The 25,809-nt window shown below is 47.5% G+C and overlaps 1 protein-coding gene across 2 annotated transcripts in view; it reads left to right on the plus strand.

Moving 5' to 3' along the window:
* Positions 1-25,809, plus strand: part of CSMD2 (CUB and Sushi multiple domains 2) — a 916,430-nt gene that overhangs the window by 750,442 nt on the left and 140,179 nt on the right. For both annotated transcript variants that reach the window (XM_084814421.1, XM_084814422.1), the window contains exons 35-39: positions 15-139; positions 9,505-9,601; positions 11,620-11,724; positions 21,138-21,256; positions 22,643-22,712. In XM_084814421.1, the coding sequence (XP_084670547.1) occupies positions 15-139; positions 9,505-9,601; positions 11,620-11,724; positions 21,138-21,256; positions 22,643-22,712 (516 nt within the window). The remainder of the gene's footprint in view (positions 1-14; positions 140-9,504; positions 9,602-11,619; positions 11,725-21,137; positions 21,257-22,642; positions 22,713-25,809) is intronic.

Raw genomic sequence — 25,809 nt, forward strand, 5'->3', positions numbered from 1 at the left:
CTTGTCTGTTTCAGTGCCCTGCGGTGGAAATTTAACTGAGCGAAAAGGTACCATTTTGTCCCCCGGGTTCCCTGAGCCCTATTTGAACAGCCTCAACTGTGTGTGGAAAATAACCGTCCCTGAAGGAGCTGGAATACAGGTAAAGATGGCTGCAAATAGATACAAAGAATGCACAGAAGATGGATAATTATTCCCCCCTACACACACACACAAAAAATGTGGCCCTTAAAACAGCAAGTTAGTAACAAAAACACTCTTTTACAATAGTACAGGTGTTGTTGTCTCAGCCCAAACAGATGGTAGCCCTGGTGTGAGAAACTGCAGTTGGTGAGACAAGAAACTGAGCTTAAATCCATTCAAGGCTTGTTGAAGTGAAGTCATTTCTGAGATCTCAGAACCAGTCAAGGCTATGCAAGATTGCATACAAATTCACACTAAAAGGAGAGGTGTCAAACCTCAGGCCTGTGGGACAAATCTAGATGACCACATCCCATTTTCCTGGCCACTGATTGTTAGGGATGTGTGAACCCACCCCCACCCAGCCCCTGCCCCCACTTGCCGGTCCCCAGACTGCACTCAAGCCCCTCTCCCACGCTCAGCAAGCAGCCCGCATTCACCCCAGCAGCCTCGTCAAGCTCTACGGTCACCATTTTTTGAAAATAAAATGGCGATTGCAAAATGAGTGTGTTTGCATATGCAGAAAATGCACATTTTTGTGTATGCTCATATTTACGTACGCATGAGAATGTGCATATTTGCATATGCGTGGATATGCATGTTTGCAAAAAGTGCACATTTGTATGTGTGTGAATATGCACATTCACAAGAATGCACATTTCACACATATGCAAATATGCGCATTTTTGCGATCGCCATTTTATTTTTCAAAAAATGGCAACCACGGAGCTCGATGAGGCCACCAGAGTGAGTATGGGCTGCTCGCTGAGTGCAGGCAGGGGGCGAGCAGGGGCAGGGGCTCAGCGAGCGGGGCTCAGGGGAGCAGGTGGGGAGGGGGTTCCGCCAGATTTCCGGACGGAATCAGGCACCCATGCCATCCCTACTGATTGCTTGGTGGTTTCCTGTCTCTTGCGCAGTTTTTTTCCCCATTCTAAAAGGCTAAGATGTCTCTCCTAAGGCTTTGTTCCTGGCCATAGGAGCTTTATGGTAAAATACACTGATATTTTTAATGGTACTTTAGCCCTGACTCATTTTCCTTTGGCCCCACCCACCCCTGGAATGTCGCTTCCGAGAGCTTCTCCGAAACTGAATTTGTCCCTCAGGCCAAAAGAGGTTCAACACCCCTGCTATAAAGACTATAAACCATAAAGTGTGTGTTCTCCAACCCGGGTCCCTAGGAAGAAGTGCTTGAACTGGGGCCACAGCTAAGGATGAGTGCCATTTAGGATGAGTGCAAGGCACAAGCTGCAGAAGTTCTTGCTCTGTTGGCCAGAAAAAGTCACACTGCCAAGCTTCTAGTTATTTGTGCTAGGGCCTGGCCAATACAGGCGCTCTATGCTGCTGACCAATCACAGGGCCCAATGTTGCACGCACACCATTGTTTTCTTTCTGTGCTTATCAAAGGCTCAAATGCCCTGAACACACAGAGTCCCAAGGATCTTAATACTCAAGGCGTATCCTCAGGCTCAACATTCCTTGTTCAAGCCCTGGAACTCCCAAATGGCCTTGAAGTCATTCCACCTACAAAAATGTCACAATGCGCCTAGTTTAAACCTGACCTGCTTCAGTTTCCAGAGGGGTACTTTTCTGAGGAGCCATTTATAGTTTTGTCATCATGGCTCTCCCCAAGCTGACTTTGACAGCGTGGCGGGAACTGTTTGCAAAATTTAAAGACCAGGCGATCGATAATGAACAAAGGGACTGGGTGGACTCTACAAACAGGACTGGGATATTGAGGCTGAGTGTTCAGGAGAGTCTTGGAAGGCAAAGCCTCGTGGCATGGGAAACATGAAACCTTAAGAAAAGCTTCTCAAAGGAAGATGCTGTGAAAGGCATTATATTTCTAAAGCAAATGAGATGATGAAGAAATATGGCATATAGCATTCCCTGAAATTTATTAAGTCTTTAGTTCCTAGTGATGTGTTTGAAAACCAAGGCACTACTAGCTTCCAGTAGGATGTGAAACTTTACCAATCAAAAGTTAGTCAGCTGTACGCATGGTGGATCTAGATTAAATTAGTTACGCTTAGGCCCATTGAAATCAATGTGAAAAGTTAGTCATGACTAAGCTAAGTCCCACTGATTTGACTGGGAACTGTCTGGTCCAGTATGATGCTCACTGTACTTGTTTACACTACATATTCTTTATTTAGTAAAAAGGAAGAACAAACTGCTCTGCTTCAGTAGGCAGGCAAAAGGGAGAGAGAAAAACAATTAGCATCACTAAACGAGCCTTTTTGCAACTTCCAAACTGGCAGCCAGCATACCTTTCCTTGGGTGCTAAAAGTAATTAACAGATTTGTTTTGTTTGGGGTTGGGGCGGGGGGTTAAAGAAAAAAATTAATAGTTAATTTTGCCCTGGATTTGTTGCGACTTGTTTGCATTGTTATTGGTAATTCCCATAGGCATGACAAAGAAAAGAGAAAAAAGAAAGCCCGTTTTAGCAGAATGAGACTGTTAAATAGTTGAGAGGTGGTGTTGCAAAGCATTTGGCACTTGCGATTTCAAGGCGATAATTCATTCATTAATTTAAGCAGGGGTGGGGAGAGCTCCAGAGAGAGAACCAACCTGCTATCCAGACACCTCTCTCTCTCTCTGTGCTCCTTTTGTTTGGAATGCAGTGCCTAAGTGAGAGTCTCCTCGACAAAGCTGCTAATGGGTTTTTGGAACATGTGCAAGGAAGCTTTAAAAAAAAAGGAAAGGAAAAAAGTGGAGACAATTAGGGAAAACATGTCTTTATTCAGAAAAGAGAATCCGCCTCCCTTTCTCCCCACTCCGTCCCAGTGGTTTTCAAGCTTTCTTCCAAAGAACCTGAAGTTCTGCAGAAGCTTATGAAGAGCTCCTGAATGAGCAGATCAGTAGTGACAGACAGATAAGGTGCCTGAAAGACAGCTCTCTCGCTGCTGCTGATCTCCCCCGGCTTTGTGCAGCTGCAGCAGAATGTTTCATTTCATTTCATTTATTAAATTTATTAATCGCCCATCTGACTGGTCACCCAGCCACTCTGGGCGATGTACAACCCCCATAAAATGTTGAGTGTCTGCTTGGGCTCAGTCCATGCAGGAGGCCCAGCAAGCTTCTTGCACCAAGTGCGCGCGGGCCCTAGAATATACTCCAGGATCCTCTTCTGTGTATGCAGGAATTCCTCAGCAAACAAACAATCTGAAGAGTTCCTCAAAGGCAGAACACAGGAACATTGGAAGCTGCCTTATCCTGAGTCAGACCCTGGGTCCATCTAGCCCAGTATTGTCGACACTGACAGGCAGTGGCTCTCCAGGGTTTCAGGCAGGATTCTTTCCTTGCCCTACCTGGAGGAGCTGGGGATGGAGTCTGGGAACTTCTGTGTGCAAAGCATGTGCTCTATCACACCGAGCTATGGCCCCTCCAGAAAGTTTGAAACCCACTGCCATCGCCACGCAACCCCAGGTGGTTAAGTAATGATCAGTTTAGAAGTGAAACAGCCATTCCAAAAAAAGGTCACCTCTTTGACATTTGAGGGCGACTTCCTGAGTGTGCAGAAGGACAGACGTGTGTAAATGGAGGGGGGGGGGAAAGAAGGTGTTTAAAAATCCAAACTCACCTGACAAGAACCTGCGAGCTGCCTTCCCCAACCTGGTGCCCTCCAGATATGTTGGAGTGCAACTCCCATAATTCCCAGCCAGCTTGGCCAATGGTTCACTGGTCTGAGCGACCAGGAAGACCTCCTTTTGCTGGCTACAAGCCCACTTGTCTTGCTTCTCTTCTGTCTTTCCTTGCTCTGCTCTCAAATGCCCGGGACTGCACAGTCCTTTACATGGGGGCTGGGTTGGTGACCAACACAGTGGCGCAGTGATAAATGTTGAAGTGCAGGTGCTCATCATGACAGCCCCATAGCCACACCTCCAAAATGCAAGCCCCTGTGTTGATCCATACCAACGAACGAGGTCTAGCAGTTTTCATCTCCACTGGGAGCAGGTCTTTTGTAAAGCCAATGGGTCTTCATTGCCCTTCCAGACCAAGCCACGCCCGAAGTACTTTACATTACAACACAAAACAAGATATTATTGCAGGGAAAATTCTTTTCCCCGCAGCTACTGTGAGGATTGCTCCAAAGCTCAGAAGAAACAGAGAATTGTTAGCGGGGTGGTAGATGAAATAAGTTTCCCTGCTAATAATAAAAAAAAAAGTTCTGGCACTACGTCCCTGTGAGCCCCGGCTCCACTACACCCCTGGCAGAACATGCATCCAAAACTGGACTCAGACCCTGGTCCATCCATCCCCCACGCCTTGAGACATCCATTAAATCCCGTTTTGTACCACAGATAAAGGTTAAACAGAGGCAAATCAGAGGAGGTGGTAGAAACAAAAGCGTTCTTCGTGGCAGAACAGAGGCAGTGTCAGGCCAATGAGAATTTTATGTAATCAGTGCACTCGCTAGCGCTTCTGGTATGAATTATTCATTCCAGAGGCAGCTCTTCCCTGAGTGAATTAATTTATATCCCAGGCAGTAAATACATGCTGATCCCTGCTGAAATCCTGCACATCAATGTAGAATTAGAACATCAGAGTGTTTATGCCTTTCCAAAAAGGGAGAGTTGGGGAGCTGGGAGAGGGGAGTGAATCCAACTCTTGCTTCCGTGATACAGAAAATAATTACTCGGGGGATAATTATGCAGAGGCCACAGCGATCGGTAAAGGCTCCATGGGGGTCATTAGCATTTCAGCAGGATGGGCTCTAAAGATTTTTGGTTTTTTGCTTTTGCTTTAAGTTTTTCTCAGAATTGTGATTCTGGATAAATCAAGGAGGAAAACAAGCTAGAACACCAGAGGTCATGGTTGATTATCACTCCTCTGACATGCACCTTTTCCCTCTGCTTCATTGAGCAGAGGAGAAGAAATTTTGCACAGCTGTAGAATGAATCTCTCATCCAAGTGTTTCCCATAGCATGTCCAGAGAAGATGGAGGTGGATAGAGTCAGTTTATGCAGTTTTCTATCAGTTTGATCAGTTATCAAACTGATAGAGTCAGTTTATGCAGTTTTCAGGATCAACTGGATAAGTTTTACTTGAATTGCTGCTGGAGGGGTGCCTGTTTAAATGCTGTCCCCCACCAAAAACAAAACCGGAAGCTTCACTGCATGAAGAAAGCTAGAATATCAGGAATAATTGTTCAGCCTTCAGCCACGATGAAGGTCTCGCTAAACAGATGAAATGACCATTTACCCATTAGCCACTGTGAATTTCCAGAGTTACATATTGAAAATATTTTAGACCTTTGGTGCTACATTTTAATTCTGTATTTTAGAAGTTTTCAGATGTTGAACCCTGCCTTACTTTATATTGTGTTTTAAAAACCAATGCTTTCTATTCAAATTTTATGCAACATTGTTGCCGTGAGAATTTTGATCCTCTCTTTATATAAGCACCCCTGGCTGGCTCCAGGTTTCTGTGGGCCCTTGGGCAAGACCCGCTCCATGGGTCCCCTGCCTCGCAGAGCCTGCCTTCTCACCGCCCTTGTCCCCAGCTGTTCTTGCTCCTCGTCCTTCCCCATCATTGCTGCCACTTGCTTGCCAGAGCCAGGGAGCAAGCAGGCTGCGGCATCTCCCACTCCTCTGCACCACCACCATTTTGGTCAGAACAAGGGACCCATGAACGAGCAGGTTGCACTGGTGAAGAGGAGGGCAAGCCCAGGGTGCTTTTATCAGCGGGCTGCTGCTGGAATGTGGGCCCTTGGCAGGTGCCCAACCATGCCTGCCTTTGACGTCGGACCTGTGGACACCAATATATCTTCCCTATTGATCCTTTGTCCCTAGTGATTTACTCTTTGTCTCCTGGAAACAGCAGTACTTGAGAATGTAAGGACTAGAAAGCTGATGTTGATGAGAAGCAACAAGGGGCTAGTGAAGACTCCCAAAGAATCCCCAAAGCCCTGTTCAGGAGTTATGCCTGAAGAGGTTATACAAATGCATGTTGGCCCTGCTCCCAATATCCCTGCATGCACCAGCCCCGCCCAGGGTTGGTGCAATACATTTTGCTGCCTGAAGCAAAGGACCAGATGGAGCCGCCTCCCGTTCCATGTACAAAAGCCAACTGGGCTGGCAGTTGAATATTGCTTCGACATGGCCACTGGGACCACCTCCTCCACTGTAGGGATGTCAGAGAATTCTGCGACGGATCTCGATGAGGCCGAATGCACTGAATCCCCTGAAATCCATTGCGGAATGAAGCCCCCGCCCCCCAACTCACGAAAGGCGCGCAGGACAAAGTCCCCGCAGCCCCCACCCCACAAAAGGCGTGCGAAACGGAGAACTTACCTGCTCCCGTCTGCGCTGCTTTGCGAATGGCAGCCGTCCTGCGGCCGCCATTCGCTTCCTCCTCTTCATAGCCGTGATAGGCTATGTAAATACTTACATAGCTTATCACGGCTAACGCAGGGACACCATTTGCGTCCCTGAGGAGGCTGTGATAGGCTACGTAAGTATTTACGTAGCCTATCACGCCGGGGGGGGGGGGAACCCAGCGTATGCAAATGGCGGCTACCGCCATTTGTGTATGCTGGGTTTTTTTCTCCCCTGCCGTGATAGGCTATGTAAGTATTTACATTACTTACTAATGTAAGTAATGTAACCGCCATTTGCGTACACTGGGGTTTGTCCCCCTGCCTTGATAGGCTACGTAAATACATAGCCTATCACGGTTAAGTACAGGGACGCAAATGGCAGCGGCTATGACAGCCGCCATTTGCATCCCTGCAGGGCTGCCCAGCGACCGGATGTCCAGCTGCGGGCGGCCGGAGCTGGCCAGCGGTTCCGCAGCTTGGCCGCAGAGCGGAGCCAGCCAGGCAGGATTCCGGGGGGAGGGACGGAGCACCTCCCCCCTCGTCGAGGATTCCAGGGGGAGAGACGGAGCACATGGAGCCAGGTAAGGGATCCGTACATCCCTCCTCCACTGCACCCAAAGGCAGCAGGCCAGCTCAGGGGGCACCGGGCAGGCTGTGTGGCACACACAGCTCTCTCCTCCAACATCTTGCTGCCTCCCAGCATCTGCTGCCTGAAGCAACAGCCTCACTTTGTCTAATGACAGGGCCAGCCCAGGCCCCACCCCCTCAGTCCCCAACTACCCTGTACTGACCAGGGAGGTCCGAATGGGGCCTTCTACTCATGAGTACTAGCACCACCACCCCTCCCCACACAACTAGGAATGCTGATAAACCAGAATCCCTGATCTCACAGAGAGTTCCGCTTGCATTCAAGTGAGCCCAGCAAGATTGGCAAAAAAGAAGCCAGGCAGAAGACACTGGGAGTGGGGCCAGCCTGCGTGACCCTGAGCCCCTAACACACATTTTGTATTCAGGCAAAAGGGAGGGGGAGATATGGTACAGCTAGATCAGGGATGCACAACCTTTGGCCTGGGGGTTGCGGGCATCCCTTCACCACTCCCAGTGCATGTGTGTCTATGTGGGTGTTGGTGTGTGTCCTTGTGTGTGTATGTGTGCGTGTGTGGGAGGAATGTGTATGTGTATGGGAATAGTGTCTGCATCTTTCTGTGTGTGCATGTGTGTTTGTGCATGTGGACTCTGAATGAGGCCCTCAGGGGCAAAATGTTTGTGCGTCCCTGAGCCAGAGGGAGACCATTATTCAATGGGTTGCAGTCAAAATGTCCAGTAAAGAAACAGCCAGAGTAAAACATGGATGAAGGTTTTAGCAGATTTCAGTGTGCCTGTCTCCCTTGGAGAAAACCACTAGTCCTTTACATTCTCTCAAGGAGGTGCTGTTCTGTTTTGTTTTTCTGAGAACTCAGGAATGGCTGATTTGCATCCGATGTTGGTGTGGTGTCCACATTCCATCTGGCCAAAGAAAGCATCCTGTTTCCCACAGTGGCCAACCAGCTGCCTCTGGGAAGCCCACAAATATGACAAGAAGGAAAGATCCCTATGCTATTCTTGCTCCCAGCTAGGGATGTCCGTCATGGGGAAATCCAGTCCTTTGGGGGCTTGACAGACTTCTGTTGCCCTCCTGACTTGGCTTCCATTTGTGGCCCGAGCCATAGGTTTTCCCCAAACTCCAGGGACTTTGTGCATATTTTTTTGTATCGGGCTGCAATTTGCACAAAGATTTGCACAAACTGCAGTTGGAATTTGTGCAAATTTGCATAATTTACTGCCGTAATTTGCACGAATTACACCAATTTTCACAAATTTCAGCCATAATTCATGCAAATTAAAAAACACAGGAAATCTGCTAACTGGCCTGACTACCTGCAGATTGAATCAGGCCAGTTAGTGGAAAAGAGACCAAAGTCCAGGAGGCCAAACCAATGAAAGCTTGTCAAGCCCCACCCTGCAAACGGATTCCTCTGACATCCCTACTCCCAGTGACTGGGTTTCAGTACCTGGCTGCTTCTGAACTCAGAGGCTTCCTAGAGCCATCAGGACTAGTAGTTCAGCCTGCAATGTTGTGGAAAGAAATAAGCTTGATGCACCATCCATATTGCATTCTTGGGAGGATGAATCCACAGGACATATTTGTATCCTAATTAATGGCTGTGTCTTAGGATAGTTGTGTGTCTTCCTGGAAACCCTGGAGTATCTGGCCTTCTTAAGAGGGTTTCCTGAAAGAGAACCTCAGTAGTAGCAGATGAGCTTCCCAGAAAGACAGTGCGCCCAAGACTGCCAATATTCCTCTGCAGGCCTTTGCAAGTGTTTTCGATGTATTTCAGGGCATGCTCTCAGTTTCTCTGGGGTGGCCATGAGGCCCAATTGCCCCACAGTAATTGAAACTTTGCCCTAGGAAAAGCCAGACAATGCTCTTCAATGCATTTCAGACCTCTTCAATGCAGAAGAGGTTCCTGCGTAGACATGCAGGGGTTCCTCAGCAGATAAGTCATTTCCTTCATTACATTTCTATACTGCCCCATAGCTGATGCTCTCTGGGCAGTTCACAAAAACTGAAGTCAACATAGAAAGGTTACCTATAGATGGAAAGCTTGAAAATGACAGCCTTAAGGGTTGTTGTTGCTGCTGTTGATGTTTGCATATGGCTTACTTGTTAAAATATTATTGTTAATGTGCCACATATGAGAGCCAGTGTTGTGTAGTATTTAGAGTGTTGCACTGGGACTTGGGAGATCCAAGTTCTAATCCCCACTCGGCCATGAGGTTCACTGGGCGACTTGGGGCTAACCACTGACTCTCAGCCTAACCTACCTCACAGGGTTGCTTTGAGGATAAAATGAAGAGGAGGACGACCATGTAAACCACCATGGGTTCCTCGGAGGAAAAAAAGGCAGGATATGAATGTAATCAGTCAATGGTTTTTCATTCTTTTTTTCTCCTTCCTCTGTTCCCAGATCCAAGTGATCAGTTTTGTCACCGAACAGAACTGGGATTCACTAGAGGTCTTTGATGGTGGGGATAACACAGCTACCATGCTGGGCAGCTTCTCAGGTAGGTTCTGAAGCTGGCCCAGAATAGGCTACAGCTGTGAGCATCTTACCGAGCAAGGAGTCTTTTGGGTGGAAGGAGGAGGTGGCGAGCATGACAGTCTCAGCCACTCCCTGGGCTCAGTATTCCAGGCTGGTGTCCTTAGGAGCAAAAAACAACAACAACCCACCTCTGTCGAGAGACCCACACCTTGTTTCCTTCTTCCCTGCCATCACAGCTCTTCCTGTAGTGAGATCTGAGACTGAGTTCCCCTGTCAAATGAGGGAAAGCAGTAGGATAAGCGAAGAGTTGCACAGGGAAGGCAGCAGAAAGGTTGAGCATTCCCCCTCCCATCCACAGCATCTCCCCCCCCCATAATATTCCACCCTATTTCCTTCTTTGCATGCTGGGGGGAAACTCAACATTGGGAATTTCGTGTTTGCTCCCAAGTGTCTCATTCCAGCCTATGGGAAGGGCTGTCGTTTTCTCAAGACTGATTGACACAGGCTACTTAGTATCCTGTGATGTGGCCTGGGTTTGGGGCACTGCCACTTAGCAATCACCTCTTCTGGTTCTTTGTAAGTTGCAATGGTGCAGGGTGGAGGTCTCACGAGGCCTGCCAACATTTAGGCCTAGTGTTGCCACACCTCTATCCTTCCTCCTCCACTTCTGCATCCGACTGAATCATTTAAGGCCCCACACTTTCCGGTTGCGCTGTTCTGAGTTGCTGCTCGGGTGTTGGGCCAGGGTGGTGGTGCAACATTGCATGTCATGATTGCGCTGTAGTGGCGGGTCTCTTGGGCCTGCTCCAGCCCCCTTCTTGACTTGCAGAAGAGGGAATTGTGGGGTACGGGAGATGGTGAGGCTGAGTAAGGGGCCAATGCAGGATGAAGGAGGGTCGCATGTGTGCATGCATGTCTGTGCATGTGTGCACGCATGTGTGCACATGAGAGGGAGGGACAGAGAGAGCTTGATGGGCAGGGGGAAAATGATGATTAGCAGTAAGACTGGCCTCTATGGCATGGTTTTGTCAAGGGTAAAATTGACTACAAAATGGACTACAACCTTGAGGGGGCATGCGGTGTACTCAAAAACCCCGTGGGGAAAGTGTAAGCAGTGTATCGAAGGAGAGATTCCCTTCCTACCTTCTCAAAACTCCACTGGTGGTTTTACCTGCAATGAGAGTCTGAATTCATTTTTATGTTTAAAAATTCAGCAGGTGTAACTCAGGAAAGCTTTCTGGGCCACTTCCACAAGAAGCCTTGCCCTCTTTCCTCCAAGGCTCCCTTTGCGCCTTTCATTTCAGGCCCCAGGTCATTATTTAGCCAGCAAACAAGGGAGAAGAGTGCCGGAGGTTCCCCCGTGACTCTCCCTCACCTCTACCTTCCCATGCCTTCTCATCTCCAAATCCTTTTTGCAAATCCGTTAGTCTGACTGAATAATGCTTGATGTGATGAGACATGCGTCTCTGCCCTTTGAAAGCTGCATTTCCGAGTATCCTCCTGCCAGTCTCATTGGAGCCCGATCAAAAACGTTAAGGGCTGCCTTCTCAGACATGCAGATGCGGCTTCAGTAACAGGAAGGTTTTGCCCTGATCTCCAAAGGCAGCAGGGCAGAAGGAGGGGTGCACAGTAGCAACGGGCAGCACCTACGTACAATTTAGTGTTGCTCCATTTAAAACGGATCAGTTAACTGCACATCTGCTGGTTGTCCAAACGTATTATTATTTTTTACTGGCTCAGTAATGAACTGTTGAGGTCCCTCAGCCCCACTGTGCTCCCAGTGACATCTCTAAGAGCACACAGAGGTCCAGGGGCACCTCTGAGGCCCTCTAGTGCTGGTCTGGAGCCCCCCAGCTGACTCCTCCTTCCTTGTTTTAATTACCAGAGATGGGATGTGGTTGAAAAAAAATGACACCCCCGCCCCTCCCCTCAAGTGTCTGGTGAAGGGATTTAGACCTGGTCTGGATCCACTATGACATTACTGAAAAGTGCACTCTGCTGACATCTCTGCCTCTTGTGTACCTCCCATCGCCCCGCCAGGAACCACAGTCCCTGCACTGCTGAACAGCACCTCCAATCAGCTCTATTTGCATTTCTACTCTGACATCAGCGTCTCTGCCGCAGGATTCCACCTCGAGTACAAAAGTAAGGATACTCTTGTGCAGTGTTATTCTGGTTGTCAAGGCTGTGAGCGCTGTGTAGCAGTCATCATGCAAATATAGGATTTAGGTAGATATGTAGGGTGTAATTTGGCATAAATTGAAAAGTGGAGTGTAAAACCCTTCCAAGCTTCTAGTCCTCATGATTGCATTAAAAGGGCCAGGGATGTGCAGGCAGTGACTGCCTGCACATAGGGATGTACGGACTGTGAATAGGGATGTACGGACTGTGTGAAATCCACTCCATCAGTGTTTCGTGGATTGTCAGGTGCCTTTTGTTCCATCATCCACCCACAGACGGATGCGAATTTTTTTTTTCATCATGCGGAAAAATACGTAAATAATTATGTAAGTATTTATGTAAGTATTTACATAATTTACCTCAGTACACTTAGCGTATTGTCCCCCATTCCATTCAGTGTTTCCTCAGCAGAAACTTACATATTTTCCTATGAATTTATATGCGTACATTTCGGGAAAGAAAAAAATCATCCAGAAGTCCAAGGGCTCCACACAGCCTGAGGGGGTTGCTCCGCAGCGGATTCCACAGGTCGAATTCTTAAAAATCTGAGTTCATTTTAGTCCTTCTCGAATTTCTCCAGCATCTAGGGATGTCAGAGAATTCCGCCACGGATCTCGGGGAGGCTGAATGCCAGCGCATTCGGCCCCCCGAAATCGGTGGCAAAACGGTCTGCCACCCCCCCCCCACCCACCCCCCAGGATGAGACTTACCTGGGGTGGATCTTCCTGGCGGCGGCGGCTCCGGTGGCGGCTCCGGCGGCCGGTCTTCCGACCGGCTGCCGCCACCGCCATTTCCACGTTAAAAAAAAACAAAAAAAATGTGATAGGCTACATAAAGATTTACGTAGCCTATCACAGCTAGATTTTAAAAAAACATCATGATAGCTGACTTTAAAAAAAAAAACACACAAACACAAATGGTGGCACCCATGGGCGCCGCCATTTGCATTCCTTATTTTGGCACATCTTAGTCTACGTAAACATTTACGTAGACTAAGACAGCGAAAATAAGGGGAACGCAAATAGCGTAGCATCTACGCTATTTGCGTTCCCCTTATTTTCGCCGTCTTAGTCTACGTAAATGTTTACGTAGACTAAGACGTGCCAAAATAAAGAACACGCATTGTTGTTGTTGTTGTTTTACTCAGCCATGATAGGCTACATAAACATTTACGTAGCCTATCACGGCTGACTGCAGGGACGCAAATGGTGGCGGCTATAGCCGCCGCCATTTGCATCCCTGCTAGCCAGCGGCCGGATGTCTGGCTGCTGGCGGAGCCAGCCAGCGGCTCCGCAGAATCGCTGCGGAGCACAGCTGGCCGGCCAGGATTCCGGGGGGGAGGGACGGAACGCCTCCCCCCGCACCATCAGCATAATCCCCGAAAGGTAAGTGATTTTTGTACATCCCTACCAGCATCCCTACTGGTGAATATGCAGAAAGCAAAGAAGAGCGTTCAGTGGGACTTAAAAAATCCATGCTGGAAGAGAGATCTGTTTCATAGTCATGGCAACTACTGATGCCTTATTGCTGTGGAAAACTATAGACCCCACAAACCTTAAATGCAACACTTAAAAAGAAGAAAAATGTATGGAACTTTGGAAAGATGATTCCTAGTTTTAACACATATGGGCAGTGAAAGCATCCTGCAAAATACCCCTAAAATTCAGCCCCATTCTCACCTATGCATATTCTTTTTGGCTTATTGATTTAAAAGATTAATTAAGGTATATTTTATTCTTTTACTATTGTGAATGCATGCCATTATCGTATAATGATTACATAATTCTGTTGACTCCACTTTAACACAGCCTTTCTCAAAATTCTGGGACACTCTGCACTCTTTTTCTGAATTAAAATTGAGGGCATATATACTTCCCTGACTCCTGTAAGGGTGGCACAAGGGGAGTTCATTCAGTAAACATTTTAATGCCACATTTTAATGTGAATTTACCTAATTTGGACTTTTGAATGACTTGGTGGAGCAAAACTCATTGCCTTTTCAAATTTGCTCTTCTCTGAATTTTGTAATGGAATTTTCCAGTCAAAAGACTTGTACACAAATGCATTTATCAGAGGAACTAACATCCAAAAATGCATTATATTAGGAAACTTGGTTTCCAAAATGTTTAATTAGCCAAAGTGCATACACAATTGTGTGTATTAGGAGATATAGGACAAATGGAACTTAAGACCAGAGAAATTCTTAAAGTTCAAGATGAACTGAACTTAATATTTCTATTTATATGATTTAACTGTACAACTTTCTGATGTTGTAAAGCCTCCTTGAGTCGCAATATTGGGGAAAATGTGGGATATAAATATGATGATGATGATGATGATGGAAAAATGGGAACTGGAGAGAAACTGAAATTGACAGATTCATCCGTCCCTAGGCATAAGAGACAGAGATTATTAACTGGAGATGCCAGGAATAGATCCTAACATTTTAAGTATGTACAGCATGTTCTTTTAAGAATGGACGAAAGTCCCTTACCTGGTCCCGCAGCTGTGTTCGGTGGGGGGGGGAGGCGCTCCGTTTCTCCCCCCGAAATTCAGGCTCGGGGGGAGGCGCCCCATCCCTCGCCGCCGAAATTGAGGCTGGGTGGGAGCGCCCCGTCTCCCCAGCCGCGAAATAAAAAAGTAAATTGAAAAAAAAAACGTGATAGGCTACGTAACGATTTACGTAGCCTATCACGGCTAGATTTTCAAAGTCAGCCGTGATAGGCTACGTAAATCGTTACGTAGCCTATCACGGCTGACTTAGGGGGAAAAAAAAGCACATACGCAAATGGCGGCGCCCATGGGTGCTGCCATTTGCATTCCTTATTTGGGCAGGGGTAGTCTACGTAAAGATTTATGTAGACTACGGTGAAAATAAGGGCAACGCTATTTGCGTTGCCCTTATTTTCGCCGTAGTCTACGTAAACATTTACGTAGACTACAGCGACTAAATAAGGAACGCGAATGGCGGCTCCCTATGGGGGCCGCCATTAGCGTACGCGCTTTTTTTTTTTAAGTCACCCGTGATAGGCTACGTGACGATTGACGTAGCCTATCACGGCTGACTTTGCAGATCTAGCCGTGATAGGCTATGTGAATCGTCACGTAGCCTATCAGGGGGCGTTTTTCTTTTTTTTAAAAAACTTTCGCGTTCGCGGCCGGGCGTGGCGGGAAGCCTCCTCCCCGGCATGAATTTCGGCCGGGGCGAGGCGGGAAGCCTCCCCCCCGGCCTGAATTTCAGCCGGGATGAGGCGGGAAGCCTCCCCCCCAGCCTGAACTTCGCGGGGGGAGCAGCGAAGTGCCTCCCCCCCACCGCGAACGTCCTTCGACGACAGGTAAGGGACTTTCGTCCACCCCTAATCTTGATCTGATCCAGCATGGTTTTTCATATGTTCTTAGAGATAAGTCTTTCCTAGCCCTGCTTAGGGATGTACGAAAGCCACTTACCTTTCGCGGATTATGTTGATGGGGGGGAAGACGCTCTGTTCCTCCCCCCCGGAATCCTCCGCAGTCGGCTGTGCTCTGTGGCAGCTCTGCAGAGCAGCCGGCCAGGCCCAGCCAGGCCAGACCCATCCGCAGCCAGATTTCCAGCCGCGGAGGGCTTTGGGGGGGGGGGGGGAACCGCGTACGCAAATGGCGGCTATGGCCGCCGCCATTTGCGTTCCTTATTTTTGCCGTCTTAATCTACATAAATAGTTATGTAGACTAAGACAGAAAAAATAAGGGGAACGTAAATAGCGTAGCGGATGTAAATATTTACGTAGACTAAGACGGCCCAAAATAAAGAACGCAAATGGCGGCGGCCATAGCCGCCACCATTTGCATAAGCCTTTTTTTTTTTTTTACCCAGTCGTTTTAGGCTACGTAAAAACTTACGTAGACATTTGTGTACACCTTTTTTTTTTTTTACCCAGACGTTTTAGTAGGGATGTACGAAAGTCACTTACCTTTTCGAATGGTGACATTTGTGGTGGGGGGGAGGTGCTCCATCCCTCCCCCCAAAATTCTGGCCAGGGGGGAGGCGCTCCGTCCCTCCCCCCTGAAAATCTGGCCAGCTGGCTCCGCTCCACAGGGATTCTGTGGAGCCGCCAGCCAGCTCCGCCAGCAGCCAGACATCCGGCTGCTGGCTAGCAGGGACGCAAATGGCGGCAGCCGTAGCTGCCGCCGTTTGCATCCCTGCAGTCAGCCATGATAGGCTACGTAAATGTTTATGTAGCCTATCACGGCTGATTTAAAAGAAAAAAAATGCGCATACGCAAATGGCGGTGCCCATGGGCGCTGCCATTTGCGGTCCTTATTTTGGCACGTCTTAGTCTACGTAAACATTTACGTAGACTAAGACGGCGAAAATAAGGGGAACGCAAATAGCGTAGCATCTAAATAGCGTAGCGCTGGCATTCGCCCTCCCCAAGATTCGTGGCGACATTCTCTGACATCCCTATGTTTTAGGCTACGTAAAAACTTACATAGCCTATCACGTCTCTGTAAAAAAAAAACAACAACACTGCAAATGGCGGTGGTGGCAGCTGGTTGGAAGACCAGCTGCCGCAACCGCCGCCACTGGAGCCGCTGCCACCCAGAAGATCCTCCCCAGGTAAGTCTCGTCCCGGGGGGGATCCGCAGGGGGGCGGGGGGCAGGCCATTCTGCCAGATTTGGGGGGGGCGAATGCACTGGCATTCGGCCTCACCGAGATCTGTGGCGGAATTCTCTGCCATCCCTAGCCCTGCTACATGAAGCCTTGTAGATGCTGGGGATTGAACATGGGACCTCAAAGCATGTGCTCTACCAGTGAACTGAGCCCTTTCCCAGTCCTGCTAGCAGAGAAAATTTCAAATGGAGAATAAACCAGAGATCTTCTGCACGCAAAGCACGTGCTCTGCCACTGAGCTCCAGCCCCTCCCCGTCAAAACACTAAACCAGGAAAGGACTCAGGATTAGGTGTCCAGTGCAGACACAGCATGTGTCCGTCAAGCTATGGAGCAATCGCCAGCTCCCTGGCTGATGCGCCATTGATCACAGAGGCGTGAAGCCTGTGAACTTAGCCACTGCCTTGACAGCCAGATGTCTGGCTGGGAACACCAGAGCAGTTGCTGCACCATTCGTAGTGGCTGAAAAGTGAAGGGATGATGCCAGCTGCTTGAGAGAGTCCCATTGGGGAGGTCGGTTTCAGAAATGAGATCAAAGTCCTGTTAGTTTTCATTCACCAAACAAAGATCAAGAGCAGACGTAATGCATACATTTCCATATAGGACATATACATTCTTGACATCTGGGACCGGGAGTACTTGGAAGTACACTAGAAGTACACTAGAGGTACACTAGATGTAGAATTGGAAGTACATTAGACATACACACACACCCTGAAAACTTTATTTCTAGGGCCAAAGCAGACATGATGTTAATCGTGTCAATGTAATTGGAGTGCCTCGTTTTTAAAATCTGAATAGCAGCTATGCCGGGGGCAGGGGAGATGAGCAGGACCAGGTCTGCTGTATGTAGAGAGAAGAGTTAAATTATTGCTCTAGCTACCACAATCACCTCCAGAGCTACTATCTGAATCAGGAGGGAAGCTCCTACTGGAGGTAGTGGAAGCTTCCCTCTCAGGCCAAAATACCAGCTTCGTGCGGATGGATTTCCACTGGGACTATGGCATGTGGGGGAGAGAGGGTGAATCCCCTCTCTGTGCAATGCAGTCCCAGTCCTGCTTGCCCACCCCCAAGGCTGCTATCTCGATTTTTAAAATGAGATGTACTAACTGCGGCCACACAATTACCATTATGTCTAGTTTGGTCCTTAGACTAAGAATTGCCTGCCCTCCAAAAGGCTGTCCGTTGGGCCCCTGAATGAATTGCTGATCTGTTGTGTATTCTGATTGGAGAATTACCTGCAAGGTCAGGTCATTTAGTGCACAAGTCCAGGCATCACGTAAGAGGATCCCAGCACCTCATCGTCTGGAAGTGTGTGTCACTTCATCATGATTTCTTTTCTCAGCTTGCAATTCTGCCAGCTCAGATACTCCCCCCCCCCAGAAATTGGCATTCCCTCTCTACTTTACCTAAAGTCCCAGGTTCAGTGCCCAGCAACTCCCATAAGAGGATGTCCAGTAGTAGCCTGACTGAAAAAGACCTTTGTCTGTCACTGTAGAGGGCTACTGCCTGTGGCTGGGTGGACCAGTGGTCTAACTCAGTACAGCAGCTCCATATGTTCGCCCCATGGAAACAAATGCTGTGTATTGCTAAAGGCCCCCCCACACGAGCAGCTTGCTTCCCCCCCCCCCGCAAAGATTGCTTTCGAGTGTAAACTGTTAAACATAGTTCCCCAGTGAAGAGCAGGGAGGAATCAATCCCCTTTTAAAGTTCAGTTCCCATGTGTGAGCAAAAGGAGGAGAAAGCTGCTTAGCCAGCCATTTCCAGACGCACTTGAATTCTGGCACAAAAAGAGGAAGGTGAAGTCCGCACAGCATCGGCTGCCTTAAAGACAAGATGAGTAGCTCCGCTCTAGGCTTTGGTTTGCTTGCCAGTCAATGTCTGCGTTCTCTCTTCTCCTGGAAACAGTTATTTTTAAGAGTCCAGAGCTACATACTCATTTCTCTTGTCTCATTGTCATCTCTGGTCAGAGTTTGCAAGTTTTAGGAGTGCTAAGAACATCCATAAAACCTTTTGATCAGGGATAGTGTTGTTTGTTTATTAATGCATTTATTAAACACCACCGATCAGGTTCCTGCCCTGAGGGGTTTACAATCTAAAATTCAACATAGGCAAAACAACAGGGGACGGGGGAGACAGAGGTAAACAGGGGAGGAATGTCCAGATATTTTAGTTATGCATATTTAGGTTTAAGCCGCATTCAGGTGTTCTGTATCTGAGGATAGTAAACACATGAGGAGTGGGAGCATGCTAGACCCACTCCCCTCCATTGTCATCCCTGTGCCCTTGACTTGAGACTCTCTTCTTCAGAAAGTCAGCCTCCGCAAGCAGAGGTGAAAAAAGTGACAGCAGAGGAGAGCGGGACTTGTGCATTCCCCCTCCTAACGTGTTTACTAACCCCAGAGGTTTAGTTAAAGTGGGGCATGCCTGAGTTGATAGCCTTCAGGGGCAGGCAACCCTGGTGGCCTCCAGATGTCTCAGACTATGACTCCCATCAGCCCCACCCAGTAGGGATGGGTGAGAATTTGGTTTCAGTTTGCGTTTTATAGGAATTTGCCAAAATTCACAAATTTCTTCAGGATGGAAAGAAGTTGAGATTTTTTTTAAAAAAAATGAACATGGGAGAAAGCAAAACTGACAGATTCATCCATCCAGGTTGAGGACTTTGAGTGCTTTGCTCTTAAAAGTCCGAGTTTGAATCCCTGTGTATTCATCCATGTTTATGGGGCTGAATTAGGGTTGCCACCTCTTTTTTCTGACAGGTTCCTCATCTTTAACAGGCAGGTACATCATGATCTTCTCCATGCCAAGAATTTCTGTACCTATCATTATTTTTGTATTTATTACATTTTAAATCTGGCCAGTGCCAATGGAGATGGCTGAAATTTTTGTTTCAGTTTGTTTTTGATAAGAATTTACCAACATTTGCAAATGTCTTCATATTTGGGATGGAAAAATGCAGTTGTGGGAGAAAGACAAACTGTCAGATTCATCCATCCCTAGAACGTTCAGGAATGATGGGAAATGTAGTCCAAAGCATATGGAGGACACCAAGTTGTCAATCCCCTGCCTTGTAGGGTTTAAAGGAATGTCTCCTGACCTGCTGTGGCCTAATGATATTGAGAGACTGATCCCCAGCAGTTCCCCATTTGGTCAATGCTGGGTAAGGGCACAAACGCTGAATCTACCCTAGGGATGTGCATACAAGCAAAATTTGAACTCATCAATATTCTCCAAATTCCGTCATGAAGCTCATTCCAATTCATGTCCGTATTAGATTGCAGTCTTTGTTTCTTGTCGCATGAAAATCGTACATGTTTTCATGCATATTTTTCAAAATGTATGCATTAGTTGTGTGCATCTTTGAAATATACACTTTCTCCTCTCATTGATTAAAGTGTGTTTGTACCCATTTTTCCAAAGTATGTATTTTTCCATGATGTGTTTTTTTCAAATGTACACATGCTGTTGAACACTTTTTTGTTTTTTGCTCTGCAAATCGCATCGCAAGCTCGTAGATCTATGGACTTCAACTGCAGATTTTGTTCAAGTCTATGTTCAGTTCAGGAGGTGTAAACTGGGTAAATCCTGACTAAAACTGAACTGGAATGAATAGCTCATATGTCCCTAATCTACCCTTGACATCTCCAAAGTCCCAGGTCCAGGACTTGCTGCAAGCTTGAGTCTTCCTTCCACAAGCAACGCCCAAGAAAAGGCCTCTAAGAAAATCTCACAGGGATGGCAAAACTCAAGCACCCTGCAATAGGGGGAAGTCAATAGGCATCAAAAAGTCCTGGACTACTCTGGAGTAGGGTTGTCTGTCGCTTGAAAGTCCGACCCTTTGGGGGCCCAACGGATCCCTAGTGCCCACCTGGCTTGATTTGCATTCATGAGCTGAGCCATGGGTTTTTCCCCCAAACTGGGAACTTATTTCAGGGGGGGATTGCCTCAAATTTGTGCAATTTGCACAAATTCTGGGGCTGCAATTTGCACAAATTAAGCAAATTATGCAAATTGCAGCTGCAACTTCCATAACTTTGTAACTCTGGAAAATCTGCAAGGTGGCCTGACTCAATGCAGACGAAGCTGGGCCAGCTCGCAGGGAAGTGAGCTGGAGTCTGGGGGCCAAGCTGATGAACGCTTAGTGAACTCACCCCTCTGGATGGATTCCTCTGGCATCCCTACTCTGAAGGCCCTCACTTTTTCAAAGTGGGAGTTGAAGTCGTGCAATAAACACTTCTAAAGAAACATTCTAAAATCTGTATTAGCCTAATACCTTTACTAGGCCAACCAAAAGGTCACAAAATATCATGCAAGTTCTCGAGTTCTTCAGAACCCTTCATCAGGCAAAATGGTAAAACAAAAAAATGTGGCTGGTGCGTGGGAGAGAAAAAACTGGCTGATGTTAAAGCCACAGAGTCTTAATACAGACTTAAGATGGAAAGTGGGAGGTGGCTGCAGCCATTCAAATTAGACTCTGCCAGGTACTGAGATTATTTCACCTTACACCTGGGACCTCCATATTTGAAAATATAAAATCCAGCTGTTTACTCAAACTGATACCAAAGAAACATTCTCAAATATTGGACAAATCATACCAGCATAAATTTCCTCATCTCACAGCATCAGTCTACATCCTGATTTCGACAGAGCAGGTGGTGTACATGTATATGGGCACACCCCAACAAAAACACACATTCGCTCATTCACCTCTTCTTGCTTTCTTGCAGCTGTAGGCTTATCCAGTTGCCCAGAACCCAACGTCCCCAGTAATGGTCTGAAGATTGGGGAGAGATACCTGGTGAACGATGTGGTCTCCTTTCAGTGTGAGCCAGGCTATGCACTCCAGGTATTTAGCGTCACTGAGTCCGTGGAATGTATCTGGATCTCTCTTGTTTACAACTTTGTGATATAAAGCAGTCTACAGTGGATAAGAGAGCTGCCCTCTGTGGGAAAACAAAGCTGATGTCAAGAAAGAAGATGGGTTTGAAGGATTTGAAGGAGTGTTAGCAAAAGGAGAGAAGACAACTAGAGAGGGTTGAGAAATTTGATCTGTGCAAATATGAAATAATAACCTGATCTGCACCTCTTAGACTGATGGGCAGATCAAAACTAAACTTCCCACTAGATTTCAAACTTCTTTGAATGTTTCAATGCAGTTCTCAGCAAATATACTGCATCAAAATACACATTTAAATATGTATTTGGAGACAAGGTACATATTTACATACATATACAAATACATGCTTAACTATGTATTTTGATATTTTTTTAAAGAACTGTTTTATTTATTTATTTATTTATTTATTTATTTATTTATTGCATTTCTATACTACCCAATACCTGAAGCTGTATTGCGGAAATGGACTGGAATGGGTTTAAAAAAAAAAAATCTTCAAAAGTGACATAGACCAGAAATATACTTAACTTCCTTACAATAAGTCAACTTAAGTTTCCAAGGCCAATTCTGGGTGATTCTCCCTTCCCCAGCATCTGCCACAGTCCATCCCACATTACTGAGGGCTCTACCCCCGAGAAAGGCTTACTGGAGATTTGCAGGTGGCTGGCTGCAGGGGAGAGAAGAAAAGAAGAAACATGCCTCCCATGAATGCCTTGGAGGGAGCAATCCTATTGGAATAGGCAGCTGCCCTGCCCCCGAATGTGAAGGTGACCGCATGTCCAATGCAGGGTGGGCAGAGTGCGAAGGAGACCTTCTCCTCCTTGCTCCAGCTGCCCTGCATTTGTGGCTAGATGGCTGATTTCAGCTGTCTAGCCACGGGACTTCGGAGCCGGGGGGGGGGGAGGCCAGACGACGCATAGGAAGCATCAGCACTTTTACACTCCCCTCCCCAGCCCCAGGAACACCCCCTTTTGCCCTGCTCCATGCTGCTGTTCTGAGTGTGGAGCCTGGGGGTGATCAGTGCCGCCTATGAGGGAGGTGGTTTTCTGGGAGGTGGTTTTCTGGGGACCGACCTCAGAGCACAGGCTCTGAGGTTGGTTCCCAAAAACCAAACAATCCTATGGCCGTCGAGGCACTCTCTAGCGGCCGTAGGATTGCACCCTAAGTTAACTTATCTTAGGCTGCAAGGCTATGGATATATCTTTGGGGTTTCCGTGGTACAGAATGTGCTCTCACTTTGATACAGAGGCCCTCCTGCTTCTCCCCATTAGGTCTATTTTCCGGTTCTTTCTCTGCTTCCACCTTCTAATGTTCTGCTTTCCTCTTTTGCTCCAGGGGCATTCTCACATTTCCTGCATGCCAGGGACTGTCCGGCGCTGGAACTATCCTCCCCCGCTTTGCATTGGTAGGAGACAGCATCCATGAAATTCACTGAAGGGGAGGAAACACCCTCCCTAGAGTCCTCTGTGGCTCTCTCACCACATGGCTTCCAGAGCCTGGTGATGGTCTGGCTCTTCAAGGCATTCTTTGGGGGGAAGTGCAACCAATAATCTCTTGAGTTTGCTGATTCTATTCTTACGATATTTTAACGTGTTGCTTGATACGCTGTTGACCATTTATTATATCCATTTGATAGATTTTGAATTTGAATTTAATAATTGCACATTATACGAGAGGGAGAAAAAAGGGATAAATGATGATTCTGAGGGTCAAGCTAGGCGTGATCTTAAATGCATCACTGCACTTAACTGCATATGTGTAAGACAAGTAGCAGCTGCTGAGGGGAACAGGCTGTTAATTACGGGGGTCGCAGCAGGAGGGAAGAGGGAGTTTAGCCCTTTCTCCCCTGCTGCAGTCCAGTGAAAACTACTCCTTTGACGCTTGGCACCAATGGGGAATCCCTCTCAATGCAACTAGAAGCTTCAGAGGAGGGGTTTTCCTCAGAACCGCCACAGGGGAGGAAAAGGTTAAACTCCCCCTCCTCACCTGCTCTGATCTGAACAATTATCACCCCCACCCCAGCAACTGTTACTTGCAGGATAGGCATCTGCTGAGGACCCACACCCCAGCAGGGGCCCACTAGCAAAAGCCCTCTGAGGTTGCTCCGCCTCTTCCCCACTGCAACCTGTTTCTTCACCCTCCTCTTACTGCTTACCTGCTCTTTGCCTGTCAAGCAAGCTGTAGCAATGATGAGAAAGAAGATAACAGGCATGTCTGTCATTTGAAAATCTAGCCGTTCGGGGGCCTGACGCATCCTCGCTGCCCACCTGGCTCAGCTTGCATTTGCAAGCCAAGCTGAGGGCTTTCCCAGAATCCAGGAATGGGGGGGGGGTCTCCCTCATAAATTCAAAGTTCACATCATTTGCACACATTCCAGCCATAATTTGCTTATTTTGTGCAAACTCCAGCCATAATGTGTGCAAATTATGCAAATTGCAGTGGCAGTCTGCACACCTTTTTATTTATGAGGGATGGGGAAGAGGAAAATCTGTGAGCTGGCCTGACCCAATGCAGATTGAGTGAGGCCAGTTTGCAGACAAGTGGGCCAGAGTCCAGGGGGCTGAGCTGATAAAAGCTCAACAAACTCCACACACACACCCCATGGCTAGATTCCTCCATCATCTATAGAAGATAAAGAGCAACAGCAGTTAATGACAATGATGGTGAGAAGTTAGACTTACTGAGGAAGGGGGCCCATTGAGGGTGTCTTGTCCATGGGCCCTCAAAAACCTGCAACAGGCCCTGACTTCTTCACTTTTAAGAACATGCACATTCTATGCCAAAAATATTTTAACATCATGCCTAGTCTGGCTCTTAAACTTTGGCCCATTACCTGCTTTCAAATGGTCAATAAAATCACCATGAAAATAAGACACGGCATGTAGGGATGTCAGAGAATTCCGCCACGGACTCCAGTGAGGCTGCTTTAGCATGGCTGCTTTAGCGTGATGGGCTACGTAAATACTTACGTAGCCTATCATAGCAAATAGCAGGTGCACAAACGGCGGCCGCTACGCCATTTGCGCCCCTGCTCTTTGCCGTGATAGGCTACATAAGTATTTACGTAGCCTATCACGGCTGGCAGCCACGCAAATAGCAGCCGGCGTAGCGGCCGCCATATGCGGCTGCAGCAGCCTGACAGCGGCCGGAATTCCGGCTGCGGCCGGCCCGAGCCGGCAGCTCCGCAGAGTCGCCACAGAGCGGAGCTGGCCAGGGAGGATTCCGGGGGGGGGAGCGCCTTCCCCTCACCGCAGATCGCCCCAGCGGAACCAGGTAAGTGTTTCATACACCCCTAATGGCGTGGAGCAAACTATGATAACTACACAATTAAAATTCTTTTCCAAATCAGCCCCTGGTTAGTAATATTTTGACTGTTAAAATGCTACAGTGACCTGGAGCCACACTCTACTGGATAGATTTTGACCTGTTTTAATTCAGGATTCTTCATATTGATTGATGGCTTTGATTTATCACATTGATGGCTTGCAGTCCCTGCACTGCCCCCAAATCACTTTCCCTTAAAACTTCCTAGCAATGCCTACTCCACTGCCTTACAATGCTCTTCCTTCCCTTTCACCCTCTCCATTGTGCAGAAGGAGTTGAGTTCTAATCCAGCCTCCCATGTGCAAAACCTCATTCTAAAAGGACAATAATCTAAGTGATCTGCTGAGAACGAGCAAAACAGAGTATTAGTCTGCAAAGCAATGGTGTTAAAGTGTGACACCCTTCAAACACCCGAAATCAGAAGCTCGTTTTTGCACATGAGATTGTTTTTCTTTGCTCCCTCTGAAAATCAGGAAGCTTAATTTACCGCATAAATATGCAGCTGAGTCTCAATCTGTTGGCTGCACATCCTGAATGAGAAATTGCCTTTGATGGTGTGTCTGTTTTCTTTCTTACTTACTCAAGAAACTATACCGGAAACTTACAAATATTTTTGTGTGTCACATTTAGAAAGGGTGAAGCAATGATCAAGCTTTGGATAAATGTTACCGAGTCCCTACAAGGCTAAGTTCGAGTACTTGAAAGGTTGCCACAGAGAGGAAGGCCAGGATCTCTTCTTGATCATCCCAGAGTGCAGGACACGGAATCATGGGCTCAAGTGACAGGAAGCCAGATTCTGGCTGAACATCAGGAGAAAAGTCCTGACTGTTAGAGCAATACAACAATGGAACCCATGACCTGGGGAGGTGGTGGGCTCTCCCACACTGGAGGCGTTCAAGACGAGGCTGGACAGCCATCTGTCAGGGATGCTCTGACTTGGATTCCTGCACTGAGCAGGGGGTTGGACTCGATGGTCTTATAAGCCTCTTCCAACTCTACTATTCTATGATTCTTTGATTCTCCACAGACACACACACACACACACACACACTCCAGATGTTACCCTTTTTAAATAATTGAGGAGGAGCTCCATTTAAGTAGACATCAAGGCATTAGGGTGTTAGAGAATAGCATGTTGTTGTTGTTCAGTCGTTCAGTCGTGTCCGACTCTTCGTGAC

This window comes from Heloderma suspectum, chromosome 10 (assembly GCF_057233095.1).
Source record: "Heloderma suspectum isolate Gila_16-S chromosome 10, 16-S_ref, whole genome shotgun sequence".
In the NCBI taxonomy this organism is placed as follows: domain Eukaryota; kingdom Metazoa; phylum Chordata; class Lepidosauria; order Squamata; family Helodermatidae; genus Heloderma; species Heloderma suspectum.